This window comes from Pyrgilauda ruficollis, unplaced genomic scaffold, assembly GCF_017590135.1.
Source record: "Pyrgilauda ruficollis isolate IOZ18807 unplaced genomic scaffold, ASM1759013v1 scaffold19, whole genome shotgun sequence".
NCBI classification, from domain to species: domain Eukaryota; kingdom Metazoa; phylum Chordata; class Aves; order Passeriformes; family Passeridae; genus Pyrgilauda; species Pyrgilauda ruficollis.
Window position 1 is genome coordinate 3298148 of NW_024518095.1, and position 16778 is coordinate 3314925.

General features: G+C 36.0%; 1 protein-coding gene across 1 annotated transcript in view; it reads right to left on the reverse strand.

Moving 5' to 3' along the window:
- Window positions 1-16778, reverse strand: part of TAFA2 (TAFA chemokine like family member 2) — a 48235-nt gene that overhangs the window by 11776 nt on the left and 19681 nt on the right. Inside the window, exons 2-3 of the mRNA XM_041465636.1 lie at window positions 9330-9482; window positions 8256-8380 (exon numbers count right to left, since the gene is read on the reverse strand). Coding sequence (XP_041321570.1) covers window positions 8256-8380; window positions 9330-9482 — 278 coding nt within the window. The remainder of the gene's footprint in view (window positions 1-8255; window positions 8381-9329; window positions 9483-16778) is intronic.

The following is a 16778-nucleotide window of genomic DNA, read 5'->3' on the forward strand; positions in this document are numbered from 1 at the left end:
TTATTTTCCATCACAGAGGCAGAAAATTATTTTTCAGACATGAGTTCAATATCTCAAACATGCCAGCAAAGGACAAGGTAGAAGAATAAAAAAGCAAATCAAAAGTTGAATCTTTTGGGACAAAGGCAGAAAACATCTTGGCTGGACAGATGAATTGGGGGACTTGCACATGGAAGAAAGTAATGGTTGTAAAAATCACTGATTAGTAATTAATGACATGCAGTTGAAACCTATTTGCATTTTTCTTTAAATATTGAATAGTTTCCTTTGATTGCAGAGTAATTCTGTCAATGTTCAGGTTCTGGAGAAGCTAAAATGGTGCCTTACCATGCATCCTAGCTCCAGTCTTACCTTCAGAAAAACTATTCCCTGACAAAAATACATAAATGACGACGTATACTACTATGCTGTGAGTGTGATGAAGGGATTGCAAAGCACTTCATTTCTCATTATTTCTACAGTGTGTCTACTCACCAAAAAAAAGTTATATTGCCCCTTCTGAATAGCTTGAGACCATACTCAGTGTATTCACAGGGAGATATAGCAAGGTAATGTATCATCAGGCTCCCTCTTTTCAAAAGATCTGTACATGTGAATATTGCCTTTAATCCATTCTCTCTTTTGATGTTACTCACTTTCATCCTTCATTTCAGGATCCATGGGACTCAAACTCTGAGTAGAACTAAACAAAATTTGGTACTGAAAATGTCTTGGGATTCAAATGCTTGGATTATCCTCAGCTGCAACGTTTCTTCCTTTAATCCTTTATTCCATAATTGCTCTTTTTTCAGATATTTCAGAGTACATTTGCTTTTGGAGAAAGGACCATGACATTTCTGGATTTCTGTGACCACAAAGGAACATCAGCAAGCTGTAGGCCTAGACTCCCGCCAAATGGAGACTCACAACTTTATACAGGGTAGAACTAGGCACATCAACTTCACATTAAAGAAGCAAATTTGGTATATAAAAGCTATTTTTAGGAAAATCAGTAAATTGCACAGCCCTGAATACTGACTCCTTTTAACATGTGTTGGCTGGCATGTTAACTATTTCCATCAAAACGTCCAAGTGTCCCAAAAGATTAGTGTTTAGGTGCCCTACAAAAAATAAACAGCTTCAAAATTAAAGAACTGTGGTGCTAACAATAATTACTGATTAATACAAAAGTGTAGCTTGACCCTAGAAAATGTCATGATATTCCATTACCAGCTTATTTGTCCCCTAAAACTTGCATTTATTCTTAGAAAATATGTGCATACCACTTACTGCTAGTTTAATGACAGATTAGATACAGTGGTCTCAGAGTTAGCAATGAGAAACATGCTGAGACAGCTGCAAATTTCTCCTAGTGACAGATTAGCCAAAGGCATGGAAAGAGATACCATAGCAACAAAGAGGCTGTCACAAGTGCAATCACTCTTTTCCATGGGTAATATTTTGCTACAGTTTGTGCACTCACTTATATTGTAATCACATCATTTTTATGAACCTCCAGGTATTGCTGGTCACTGTATATATGAACATTATTCCAATAAATCTTCATTTTAAATTAAAGTAGGAGCTGAGGAGTCTATACAGAGGCTCTGAAGTGAGGCAGAAGAGCAAAGTAGTTTTACAGTGTGGTGGTTTCTTCTATTACAAGACCTGTTACATAATAGTAGGAAAAGTACTTCCTGTACCTGACACACGGCAGATCATTGATCTATCCTACAATTATTTCACATTTCTCAGTGGTCAAATTTTTTATGTCATGTAAGTCAGTAGCAGTTTAACACTGTAAAACATGTCATGTGAGAAATACACTGCTTTCTTAGCACTCACTGACCACAACACCATACATTCTGCCTATCAGAAACATCCTGGAATAGCCTATGTATTGTATTTAGATGATGAATTTCTGCTTTTTCTAGTTCCATATTCCATACACTACTGCTGTTTCTGCTGTTTCTTCCTCCTGGAGCAGGAAGAGCAACAAAGACATGAAGGAAGAAGCTACCACGTATTTAACTTTGGCAGAAAAAACAGTAACGCATAAAGAACCTATGGATCTGCTGCTTGTGTGAAGTACAGACCAACAACTAACTCTGTTGCATTGCTAACGCTAGGTAAAGCTCAGTTACAAGAAAAATGCCGTTGTCCTTTCAATCCAGGGACACACTTCAGCTCTCTTGTCTTACTCAAGGAGCAGTTATGACAGCACTGGTAGCAGTTGAGTAACCACTTTATGCTGCCTCCTGATACTGGGAATCTGAGTAGCTCACCAAAATGTAAAGGTACCAAACAAAGGTCCTTCCATTCCTTATGCTGAAAGGGTTATGAACACCATATTTTATAAATTGAAACATAAATAAAATTACTGTCTCTCCTTTCACCAGCTGTAATTAATTTAGAAACAACTCAGCGTCTGCAAGTGAGAAAGAGGAGATAGGGTAAAAATGTAAGCACTATTTATAGATAGCAACAACACTGCATTGATTGAGAGCAGTGGGATGCACATACTGAACACAGTTTGGCTTCAAATGAAGCCAGTTGGTGTGTTCAGACAGTACATTTTCTATTTTTCCAAGGATCTTATTCAATTTTGAGTTTCCTTTAAATTCTGGAAGCCATAATGTAAAATAAATTGGAATATTTCAAATAACTGAGTTCAGGCTCTCTCCTATATTGTTTTGGAAGGTATAGATGCTCTCAGAATGAGTATGGATTTCTCACCATCCTGGCAATATTTCTGTTCTTTTCACACTAGTCGTCTGTCTCTGGTATTGATTTGGAATGCAGATTTGGATTTGGAATGTAGATAAATATACTCAATATGGATTTATTTTTGACTCTGTAATATTTCTCTTTTATTTCTCTCTGCCCTTGTAATATTTATTTTATTTTATTGCAGTACTCTATTTCTGCTATTGGTTTGGCATATAGTTACATAGTAATATACTAGGTATTGATTTCTTTCTGTTCTGCAGTTTGCTTTCCTCCACATTGCAGTTCCTTCAGCCCATCAGCTATTCCAGAAGCTGAATGCTCATTTCCAAACCATAGCCCTTTATAACCTGGCTGAAAATACTTATTTCCCTTGTTTATAGGAAAACATTACTCACTTTCAATTTCTATAGATTTTCAGGGGTTAATGATCAATTTCTACTATGTATCTGATTTTTCTGTTGTTGTTAATTTATATTATTAGTATTAGTATTACACCAACAACTCTAAAACATGCACTGTTGCCAATTTTTAATGAGTAGTAGATACTGAACATGTTGCTCATCATAGCATGAGTCACTAATTTAGCTCATAGCCATGCACCTTCAGAATATAAGCATTTTTTAAGCTCTTATTATATTATATTCCATTAGATAGAGGTCAAAGTCCAAAGCTTCCCAAACTGACAAAGAATGAACAGGACTTTATGGTCATCTTCCTGCTGAAGGCCACATCAAAGTGACTAAATTATCTAAGCTAGCTGCTTCCTAGTCAACATTAAATATCTAAACATTAGGGGCTAAGTTAGTCATGGTAGTTTTCCTCTAGATTATTTGAGAAACATAAGCACCTCCAGAAGACAATTCATCAGACTCATCTTAGAACAAAATCAATTGTCCTCTGGAACTGAACAACTCTATCTAAAAGTAAAAAAAATAAGTCTAGAGCTTGGGCTAGTTATCTCACTCTAGAGAGTCCTAACCCAAGCAAAGTCCAGTAAATTCTACCTCACATAATTTAACCACAATTTAGTATTAAACTACGCCTCATTCCACAGGCAGTTCAAATAAAACTAAAAGACTGAGGGCAAGGTACCATTTAATTACTGTGCAATGGCTCAACGCTGCACCAGGGAGGGTTTAGTCTGAGCACTTGGAAGCTTTTCTTGACCAAGAAAATGGTCAAAGGTTAGAACAGGCTTCCTAGAGAGGTGTCCAAGCCTATCTCTGTCTAAGAGACATTTAGACAATGCTGTTATTTACATGTTTTAATTTGATCAGCCCTGAATTGGTCAGGTCACCAGATGTGATGATCATTGTAGGTCCCTTTCAGCTGAAGTAACCTATTTTTTTCTGTACTTTTTCTCATGAAAAATACCAGTGCATATTTCTCTACATGTTCATAAAATATCAGCCCAGGAACACTCTTCCACTTCCTGCAGCAAGTACACTCTTCTTCAGTCATGTTCCACTTCCAGAATCTCAAGATACACCACTTTACCTTGTTCTTTTTCTCTAAATTTTGCAGGAAAGACACACAGGTCTATGAGCTGCCCAGGAGCCATGGCATGTTCCAAGCTAGTCCCAGGGGAGATGCCTGGAGAACTGGGACCCCAGTAGGCACTGGAGCACTTTACATAAAGCCTGCCTGTATAGCAAAGATAGCAGGAAATGTACTCTTTTTAAAAATACAAATAAAGGCTGGCATCTAGATCTGCCCAGGGAAAAGCCCTATCCAGAGAGAGACCTCTCATGTGGAATATATCCCACAACTAAGAGAAACATTTAATTTGTTCTTTTCAGCTGTTATCTGACTGCAAAACATTAGTTTTCAGTCTTTGTAAAAGGCTTGTCTGTTTGATAAAAGTCAGAGAATTTTTAAAATGTCATTCGCAGTTTTATACATAACAACAACATATTTTTCAACTTTTTTTTTAACACAGACCCTTTCCTGTATTGCAAGAAGAGAAAGGAAACACAAAAAAAAAAATCTAGAAGAAAGAGGCTGTAGAAGAAATTTTTTTAAATTTTCTAATTTAAAAAAAAAGGATTTTTCACTTTTTTTAAACTCTTTTCTTATCATTTAAAGAGGGCAATATGACAAAATTTTTGTATTTATGTGCCAAAAATTGAGACTAACCATGTGGGGAAAAAAATGCAATTGTTTCCTTTCACAACAGTTTCTCAGCCTGGAGGAGAATGCCCAAGCATGACTGGTAAAATTGTAGCTCTGCACATAATCATCACATAATTCTTCTAATGTATTCATGAACATCCTCTTTTGTTGTGGTATTATGACTGGGAACACAAGCCCATATTTCTTTATATGAAGTAAAAAAATTTACTGATTTACCTAAGTTGTCAGTGACTTTTTCTCCCTTCCTCTCCTGCAGGCTGCATAGACCCAAAATAGTCAGTACTCATTCATACACATTTTTTCCCTATATTCAGTTCTTTTCCATTGTTAATTCTTAATATCAGCCTTTTCCCATTAATATGCAAACAAATTAGGAAAATAATACCTGGTTTTGTATTCTAAAAGTAAATAATTTCCAAATTATATTTCTTAACATTTGAATTCTGAGTACTTTTAATTCATTATTCATGTATGACCTTATTAGATCCATATAACTGAACAAAATACAAAGTAGACCTCATTTTTAAAAAACAATTAGTTTTGTGCCATTTTTTATCTGACTTTTTTTGCATAGTGACTGATACCATAACTATTAGGAAGTCAGCATCATAATTTTTTACAATAGCAAGATTAAATATGCAAACAGAGGTGGACAAGCAAACTACCTCCTTTCTCCACTGTTTTTATTTCTAACATAGAGGTTAACTATTAACAGCTCAACATGTGGAAATGTACGTGCTACTTTTCAATTTGGTATCCTGCAGAAATAGTACTCCAGCAGGTAATTGGGTTAGGATTTTGGCACATGAAGAAGGCAAACTTACAGAAAATGTTTGCACATAAAGAGAAACTTTTTTTTGCCCTTTCAGGAAAGCCTTGAGAAGGTTTTTCCGTAATTTACTTAAATCACCCAAGCTGTTTCATTCCCTTTGTTACTTTATGCTTTTACATTATACATGATAATCACATATGGGTTATTTCATTTGACAATCAGAAACTTAGTATTCATAACTTCTTAATTCTGCCTCTGTAGAGTTATTTTTTATTTTTCTCAAAAGAAAAGGGGGAGGAATTTGGAAAAAAAAAAAAAGAACAATTTAGAATTTTTTCCTTTTATTTATATAGGCCTTGGGGAACAGAAAGAGGAGCTACAAAAATATGATATTGACTATATATTAGGGAAAATTACTTGCCCTTTGACAATAAGCTACTCTGTTAACACAAAGAACCATACATATTTCTAGTAGCAATATATATTTTACTGGCCACCAGAATGATGTCTCTTAAAATCACAGGTTGTTGATTCTGAAAGAGAGACCTTCATTCTCCTGTCACTGACCTGGTTTCAATGACTTAGGTCAACTTGCAGTCAGAAATTTGAATTGAAGTTTGCTATTGTCTCAAAATAGCCTTGCAGCTCTGTGGGAAATGAAAGGGAAAGGAGGAAATCATACAGCATCTGGACAAACTGGCAGGCAGAACAAATAGTGGGGATTTAAGGTGACTAGTATTTTCCTTTCAGTGGTGTTAGGTCTGTAAGCAGGTTATGGTAGCCATTGTACTGAGTAAGTGTTTATGAGAGCAAATATAGAAAAGGACTGGCTTTTCCCAAGCATCATTATGGAAGAGGTATGAAATGAATCCTGAGGATTGCCCCCACCATGAAGAACAAGAAAATTCCAGCTGCTGCAAAGAGACAAACCTAAAAGTCTAACAACACAGAGGCATAACCTCCTGAGGACAGGAGCCTTGGGCTTCTTTAGATCCCTAGCACTGGAAAAAATCACTTCAACCAATGCAGAAAAACCTATATTCTGACAAATTTTGAAGAAGAAACCTCATCAAAGCAATCATAATTGTTTTTCCCCCTTGTGTGACCTCTTTTTTTCCTACAGAAATATAATCCAGGTCCATATTTTTACTTGCCATTTGTTAAACCCTCTCAATACATATACAATGGCAAGTATTCTGTAACACTAGTAGTGTCATGTAGTAGTAACCAGGAAAAAATTTCAAAACACTCACAATTTTGTTTCTATTTCTATTTCTATTTCTATTTCTATTTCTATGTCTATTTCTACTTCTACTTCTATGTCTATTATTTGTATTTCTATTTCTATTTCTATTATTATTATACATCTATCTGGTTCCTTATGATTATATTCTATATGCACATACTTTTACATGCATATAATCAGATTTGCATTGGCATGTACAGAGTTAAGTGAGGGCAGCATTCCAGCAAGGTCATCTTCAGAACACATCCAGAAGTGGATTCAGGAAGGGAACTGTTAAGCAAACATTTAGGAAGCATCCTTCCTTCAAAGAATGTCAAAATGTTTTGGAGCCTTATAAATACAGAAACTGAGACATAGAGAGCTCTCTGTGGACCAGAAGAAATATAATTCAGTCAGTGCCTGCTGTGTTTCACCACAACCAAAGTGTATCAGAAATTTAGTGCCTCTGTAAGGAGTATTTCAATAAAATTACATAGCTACTCAAACACCTGTTTAGAGTAAACACCAATTTAGCATATTATGGCCTGACATTACTAACTATTAAATACATAAAAGTAAAACCAGTCACGAGTACGTGTGCTGGGGTGCAGGGGGGAAGGTGTTTATACTTAAACACAAGCATATGTGTCTTCAGAGTACATTTTCTTTTTTTATATGTTGATGAAGAATTGTGTTGACCCTGACAAGATACAATGCCGTAATTTTAGGAAGTTTGTGTGTTTAATGCTTATCTGAAGAATTTATTTTTCTTTTTTTTCTGTTAGCCACTAAAATGCAAAGTTGACAGTGTCTTTATTTTGTTGGCAGGCATTGTATATGACCTTTAAATATATTTCTGTTAACACATATTTGAACCAATAATATGAAAAGTGTCAACTGGAGGAAAGGAATTTCCTAAAACTCTGTCAAAATTTTTTAGTAAATCACAGTTATACAAGATAGAAAGGACCAGGTCATATGTAATGACACATCAACTGCTTACCATGCTCAGCAGTTTCTATGTAGAAACGTGGTAATTCCATGTAACTGAAAAAAATGCTGGTTTGCAATCCTTTGAATGAAGAGGTTAGCAAAGTGTACAGAAATAGTGCAACTGATTTGAGAGAGAAATACATATTAGACTATAACGCATTTGATCATTACTGCTAGTTGAAGGGATCAACTCTACTATACCCAGTGCTTACCTGAGAAGGGCTGGCACTCAGCTTACTATGTTCAAACAATTGAAAAGTATGCTGAGAAAAGTGTGAGGGACCAGGAAGTCCAATCCCAGTATAACTCTCTTCCCATGCTTCTTTAGTCTTCTCAGCTTAGATCTTCTTTGTGCACACAATTTCCTGTGCACCTCTCTTTTTTTTACTTGTTGGTAACATGTCAGGTTGGTATCATACCTACCCTAGTTGTTTTCACTTTATTCCCAGAGGAACAGCTCCATCCCTTACGATCTGGAAGAACTTTACATTCCTCCCCTTCAAGACATGGTTGCATGTGGCACCACCATTTCTGCTCCACTATTGAAGCTACAAGAGAAGAAAATAAATGTAATTCTATTTTGTTGAAATGGACACTTTAAGATGTCATTACACTGCAACATTTCTTTTATTTTCCAGGAAAATATGAGAAACATGCTGACTGACAACTAGTCTGTGATTTTCAGCCACCTCAGAACCTTCAGAAGAAATTAGGTTTCCAATTTGCAAAAGGTGCTGTGTGCTTCAAAGTCAATCTCTTCATAGCATTTCATCTCAACTTCATTTTTATCTTGCTTAGCCAGATTTCAAAGTTTTACGTAGAATCTCTTCTTTTGCTTGGTCTATAATATAGCCTAGCATAGCTTGATTAAATTTATTCCCCAATGATGACATATTTACAGCTTCTCTGACAGCCAACAACATATCAACATTAAAGAGATCATGTAAAGGGTGAATCCTGCCACTCTTTCAGAGAAAAAGATGTGAAAAATCAGCTAGTATTTTCCCAAATAAAGCATATGAGTCTGTACCAGAATTGCTAAGTAAGACACTAATATTGCACTGTGAATAGGAATAATAGTGTAGGTCTAAAAAGATTAAAAACCAGACCAAACTGTGTTCTGTTTGTTTGCTTGTTTCATGTGAGACTGTAGCACATGAAAATTTTATGCTTATGTAGGTTTTGCATAAATGCTTTTCAGTAAGTTAATTTCATACAACTCCAAGAGTCCTCTTTTTAGTTAGATCAAATTTAGCCTCTCAAGATGCCTCTTTCGCTGGCATCTAATAGTTTTGTTTAGCATTTCCACAGAGCAATAACAAACAATCAATTTTTCCATCTTTCTCCCATTCACCTTGGACACCCCCTGCAAAATGCAGAAGCTTTCCTACTCTTATTTTAAATAGTTTACTGTCATGGAGTGGGTCTCATTAATGACCTTAAGCCAGCAAAAACTCCCAGAAACACAAAGAAAGGAAGCAATAGAAGGAGTCGCACCATCAACACAAGAAGGAGCTGCCCGGGTGGTACCTGCTACCTGCCCAGGGAAGCAGGAACACTTCACTGTCTGTGATCTTTCTTCTATCTTATTCTTATTGCAGCATCTGTGAAGCGCCACCACTTCACAGGTCCCAGTTTTAACATGGTGAGCTGTGAAAATAAAAATATGTACAATTTGATATCTTTGAGAAGTAACATCATATTGTTTCATTTGGAGTTTTTTTAAATTGAAATTCATTAAACTTGGCTCTGTAAGGCAATCTGCCACACATGAAGTAAGAGGTGCAATGGTATTAACACTAGACTGGAGAGTTGATCTCTTTTCCAAATGTAGTATCTCAGGCAGAAAACACTGGCTAAAGAAGAACGGTTGGACAAGGCTGTATATGGGCATCTACTAATGAAGCAGGAAGCAGAAACATAAAACTAACCTAGAAACTACACTAATTTCTGGACTCCCATAAACAGCCATGTACCTCTATCAATATTTTTTTTCTTTTTCCCTATGGCAGAAACTTTGAAATGAAATTATATTAATGCTAAAATATCCATACATGCATATGTTTCCACAATCCATGCTCCAAACTATGCTCCAAAACCTTCCGACAGGCAGACAGAGAACAACTGGAAGGATACAGGGAAAACACTCAAATGAAATCCAGAAATAATATCTACTAAGGAAACACACTTTAAATTTTTCTGCCTGGCACTGCAAAGGTAGTTTGGGAACAAGGGGACCCAAATCTTTCAAACAAGGGAGACAGCAGGACAATCCTCATTATTCCATATCTGTACCTATCACTTCCATTCATGCTGCTCTAGCTGATTACCAGAATCATACTGCTAGAGTCCAATGAGAGGAACAATTTGATGAGAGGAGAGCCACCAAAATACCCTTTCTGGTTCAGCAGCCAGTTACTAAAGAATCTGGAGTTTGGAAAAAGTTTTAACGGAGCTTTCAGCACTTGCTTATACAAGGCCAGATATTCCTTGGGGGTAGCTCATTACCATCAGAAGAAAGAGAGAAAAAAATCTGAACTTTAGCTGATATTGACCTACAACCTTGTATGGGCAGGAATACTAATTATGTGAAGCACTATGTGTCCCTTAGTTCTGCTATTTAATTTTTTGTGTGCTTTATGCAAAGGTTGTGTACTGAATGCTTCAGCTATCTTTAATATCACAAGGAAAAAGCTCTAGAACAGGAGCCCAACACTGATGGCTGGATTCACTCCATTGTTATTTCACAGTGTCACCTCCTAAAAGGCCTGAGGAAGGAACAGAAATTGATGTGGCTATGGACCCCATGAATTTCCTAGAGGCAAAACCCACAGATAGCAATTAGACTCTGGGTCTTCATCAACAAAACATAAACTGCTAAACATTTCATTGGGGAATTATGCATTTTTCAGTGTAACAAATTCCAGTGAACAGTCTGTGGTCTTTGTCATCACTCAATGTATTGTACATGTCAGGTTTGATTATACTCGACCACATCATGCTGGGCTGCAGCTGAAATTATATAACACAATGCAAGCAATTAACCCATGATCCATCATATTCTGATATGCTGAAATGTTATATTTAAATCAAAAATCTAGGAGGAAAAAAAATCTCTTTATACACAAACAGTGATTTTCTTCACTTTATAACTGTAATTTTTAATTCAATAGAGGATGAATAAAGTAATTCGTACTATCAGCCTGAACTTTGCAATCTCTGTTATTTTATACCTTTAATGACATTTAGTAAATATTTTTACAGCTACTAGCACAGGCTGCCCCAAAAATTACTTTTAATTCTTTTCCAAACAATTCCACTGGTATACATGCCAATAAAGCAATTTAAATAAATATGTTCAATTTTTTCTCAATAAAACACTTGTAAAGGTCTTTATTTGTGAATAGAAAAAAAAATTATCCTGGGATATATTGAGTATGTGTAATATATAGTAGAACAAACATATCCTGCTTTTGCAGGTTCACATTAACCTTGATTTTGATAGAAATTACATACCTTATATTCACTCATTCTAACACAAATTCACTAAATTTCATTTTATGAAAGGTACATAAAAAACCCTAGACACAGAATCTACAAAAGAAAGTAAATTTAGTGGTAGGATAAGAACTTCAAACCACTTACTTTTTCACTTTATTAGTTTCAATTTGTATTCTCTGTGTCACTGATCCTGAAATTTTGTGTCCTCACTCTCTTATCATATAACTTTATACTGCTTTACTGTGTCTACACAAATGCCGTAATACAACCACTAAGGGAAAACTAAGCACAATGTACAAAAGTAGCCATCAGGAATGGAAGCCAGTTAAAAGAGCTATTGTAAAATTCTGTGAGGGAAATTTTCACACGGAAACAAAAATTTTGAATGCCTCCTTTGCAGTAATTAGGAGGAGAAAATCAGGCATTGTAAGACTTATGGAAAAAAAGTACAATGAAACCAAACAGTCATATTCACATACAATACAGAAAAGCATTTCAAAGGATGAAAATATATATGAAAAAAGGAAGAGAACAAAAAATAACCACATACTAGCAATAGTATTTTGGGAATATTTAATAAAGATGCTTTGAAATTTTCTGAGTATAAAGCAAAAACACCTTAGAAAAATATACAAAAATATTTCAAACATTGAGAAATCTAGGCTAACCATTGTCTAGTTTCTATTTGCTATCTAGAAAATGCCATGAAAATTCCTTGAGAGGAAAAGTAGGGATTTCAGGTCTTTATGCTATCAAATAATTAAGTCCCAATGCAGCAAGTACAGGATCTGTCACATTTATGTGAAATTAAAGCTTCTATATAGTAGATAAAGGATTCCACACAACCTAAAACAAATTAACCTCATTAAGCCACTGGATCATTCCACAAAAGGGGGATAATACTTTGGGAGATTCACATTTTGGTTTTGTTTCTTTTCATCCTAGCACAGATTTCAAAGTAGGCTGCTTGCTTTGCAGAAATTGCTTGAAGAACCGAATGTCATTTCTGTAATCCCACAGAAATTAGTTATTCAAAACCACTGCAAACAGTATTTCATTTGCTGCTAATGCAAGCAGTCCTTCCTGCTATCAGAGTGGAGAGGAACTGAAGAAAGGTTGCAAAGTTTTCCTGATGATTGTACATAACATAATATACATAAAAATTATGTTCCAGAAGATCTATCACTGTATTATGAGAGTGCAACTTGGAAAACAGGAATAACCCTATCTCACCCATTAATGCCATATTCTGTAATTAACATGCCGCTTTTCCAGATTTTTTTCATGTAGTGAAATCATCAATCCCTATCTCATAAATCAGAACTAGAAACTTCAGTGATCAGTATCATGTTCCTGGGAAAAAACAAAACTAAACAATTACTAGTCTTCATTTTAGATAAAACTTTTCTTGTTCCTTCATAGTAGCTTTATATTTCTTTCCTTCAGGTGAATAAAATTTCAGTCACATCTGGCTCTAAGTTATTACCTTACTCCTCTGCTTCTGTGGGAAGATTACTCCAGAGAAGAAGGGAAGTTACTACTCAAGATTGTTATTTTGTAATTCCACTCAAAAATATGAATATAAGGTATTTAGTGTAGGAATGCAAACCTTGCATTAAGTCAAGAAAATCTTCTGAATAGCATCATTCACCATGGTCACCTTTCCTAGCCTCAACACTTAAAGACAAACTAAAAACACTCAACACTTAAACTAAAAATTGATGTTCAATTCTGTCACCCATCTGCTCAGTCATTTGAATCTTTTCTTTCCTGAAAGTAGCACAGATCATGCTTCAACACATACACTGGGCATTAACAAAGAGGAAGAAATCATGTTGCCAAGAACTCAAAAAATAAAGTCACAGCTTTATTATGTTTCTATCTTCAGGATCCCCATCATTGCAGTAGGCACATATAAATAGCAGGGGAAATCATCAAAAAGGCTCTATTATATGCTCTCTGCAAAGACATCAGCACAGCTGGGTGATACAGTTGAATCCATCTAATGACTAAGAGCTACTGGAAGCAAAAGAAGATCCCTTGTCTCTTTTCCAGCATTCTTTCATCCCCTGCTTGCATGAACACTGTCATTTGATAGTAAAGATGGTAAGCCAGGAATTTGAACGGGAAGAAAAAATTCCCTTCTTTTAGGGTTAGTTCTCTACCAGTTTAGCTCCTGCAACTAGGTGCAGAGACCAGTGAAAAGCATTTTCAGCCAAAGGGAAGAGGAAGAAGATGGCAACCACAGATACCTGATTAGCTCCTGCAGAAACCAGTTCCTATATCAGCTTGCAAGAACTGCAGCTCTGTAATCTTACATGAAATAAATGTATCTTATTTTATTCTATTTCAGGTAATTTTTCTCAGGTCACAGAGACTATTTAAAATCTGCAAAGCTTTGTTTGTTTGAGTCTATGCTATAGGTGAGAAGCATCAACAATAAATAGAAAAATGGAAATTTCACATAGCCATGAGTCTCAATCCACATTGCATCTAATATTGTATACACTTTAGACTTTTTGGCATCTTGGGTATTATCAGGAAGATTTCCCAGATGAAGCACTACAGTAACCCAGTCTTTCAAAGTAGGTACATATACTTTCTAAGTAGGTACATGTGCACTTTTTATTTATATAAACCATATCCACATTAATGATTGTGATGGAATGACTCTTTTAAATTATCATCGGTAAGGAAAAATAGACAGTAATTCAGAATATTGTCAACTTACTTCATCCATTTTCCCAAGTGATTAGTCACTATTCTATACCACAATATTCAAACAAATATGTGATTGGATGTTATTGTTAAAATAAATAAAATTAGTGGTTATAATATACTGTTTTTCCAGAACAGGCTCTAGATCACTGCCCTACCCTTAAATGACCAGGTGAAAAAAAGAGGGTTTTCTTGTTCACATAGTTTATTTGCTTTGTTCCTACTGATTGACAAGGAAAACAAATGTAGTTTATTTTTCTGCTACACTTCAGCAATTTCAGTATGTCATATCAGTCCTAATGTGTCACTGCAGAGAGGAAGGATACAAACGAACTTGCAAAATCTCCCTCACACACACAAAACACACACTGTCACACAATATTATGGCATTTTTTCAATATTTTAATAAGTGTTGGTAGCTGCCATTTCTAAGCAATCAAAATCTTATATAACCACTGCCAAGTCAGGATTTCCATCTAACTTGCTCTTTAAATGTCAGAATAAGATATATGAAAACAAATACACTATCTAATTTCTTCATTCAATTAATTTTAACATTCTTCAATATTTTCTACAATATCCATGTAACAGCTGTTAGGGAAAAACTTGAACATAGTTTATTTCTACTCTACCAGCAATGGTTCTGATATTACTGCAGTTCTGTGATGTGAGGACACAACCAATGTGACACTTTTTGTTAGGGATGAAATCTTTGATTTGACCAGTCATTAGTGCAGTTGGGAAAGAAAGCAGCCGGGATTTTGGGAACACAAGCTTCAGCTTGCTTTTGTGAACACAAAACAAAGCACAACTCCATTTCAGCTCCATGGGCCGAAGAGAAAACTGGCAGCACAGACATCAGGAAAGGACGCCTAACTCCCAAAGCAGCACTGGTAGTTGTACACCAGCAGCAACCTTAGTGAACCTTACCTTTAAAGACCAAATTCAAAACCCTTTGAACTCAATGTTTTTGGTTTGATAGGTGTTTTTTGGATCAGAATGTCAATGACAGAGTATTTTTTTTTTCCCAATAAGGGCGACATCTGGATTTGCAACAGAGATATTTAGTCTGATGATTGAACATGTAGCACTTCTTACAATGATTGAGCAAATGATGATATATAGTCTAGACATGTGAAAACTATGGTGAATTAAGATTATTAAACAAAACAAAATCAAAGAGAATTGTATCCACAAGGTAGTTTTCTAAATTTTATTTTGCATATTTTTTAATTGGTTTGAAAATCTTATGACATTTTTTAAATTGGGAAAATTATCAAAAACAAAACTTTTTTATTTTTTAAAAACTTTCTTGGTGATCTTTTTATTTGCTGGGGTTTTTTTTCTTTGTTTGGCCAGTGAACAGAAAAATCAATTACAGACACAGCAGTAATTCCTGTGTCCTCAGTGGTGACAATAAGGCATGACACAGTTGTGGTGCATCTCAGGAAAGGCACTCATGTTGCTTTATTTTCAGATGACACACAGGGTTGTACTATAGTAACAGCAGGACAAAAATGCTAATTTTGTGCTATCCTATTCTACACTATCACAGAATCATAGAATGGGTAAGGTTGGAAGGAACCACAGTGGGGCTCTGTCCTTTTGACAGCCTCCCTCCAGATACTTATGTACATTGTACATATACAAGCTGTCAGGAGCCAGCTGTGTTTCCTTGGGGCCAGGAAGGCCAGTGGTATCCTGGGGTGCATTTCCAGGTCCAGGGAGGTGATCCTGCCCCTCTACTCCACCCCAGTGAGGCGCACCTGGAGTGCTGTGTCCAGTTCTGGGCTCCTCAGTGCAGAGCTCCTGGAGTGGGCCATATAAAGATGATTAAGGGACTGGAGCATCTCTCTTACAAGGAAAAGCTGGAGGAGCTGGGCCTGTTCAGCCTTGAGAAGAGGCAACTAAGAGGCAGCCCTTATCAGTGTATATATTATATATTCCCATACAATTATTTCTGAAAACCCTACAATCACACCTTATTGACAGGTCCTATTTACTGTATTCACATTCCCATCCTTTGTACCTCAGCTACAGTTATTAAAATTACTTGTTCACTTTGGGCACAAAATTCCAGACAGAGTATGCTCTATTTACACCAGTGAAGAATCAATTTTTGGTTAAAAGTACAGCATTGTTTTTCATTTTGCTTTTACTCTGATGTCTCTTGCATCTTGGGAGAGGTTCTCAGGTGAATTGCTAAAAAAAACCATAGCTGATTGCTTGGAATATTTTGCAGTGCCACTTGTAGGCAACACAAACAGAGAAAATGCTAACTGCAGCTCCTCCTAGGCTTCTTGGATTCAACATGATGTTTTCTCTCCTGAGAGAATCATTTTAAAACAACAAGAGTCATTCTTGGTAAGTGTTTATTCTGCAGATGCTGGCCCAGCTCCTCTACCCCTCAATTAACCCAATTAGTCCACTTGGGTGAAGGATGATGAGCAGACAACGCTATGCACATAGCATCTCCAGTAGCCTTTAAAACCTGAACTAATCAATGGTTTGCCACAGTCACATTGCCAAGCATAATCTTCTGCATGGTGCCAAAGAAAAATCTCATCCATCACTTTGTCTGCCAGCCGTCATTTACAGCCATCTGTATGGGAAGACATTTTCCCTTTTGGAAAAACATCAAGGAAAAACTACAATATAAGCATTCCCCTAAGAAGAGCTCACTAATGAATCTGTGAGATTTAGCCTCAGATATTCCCATAGAAAATT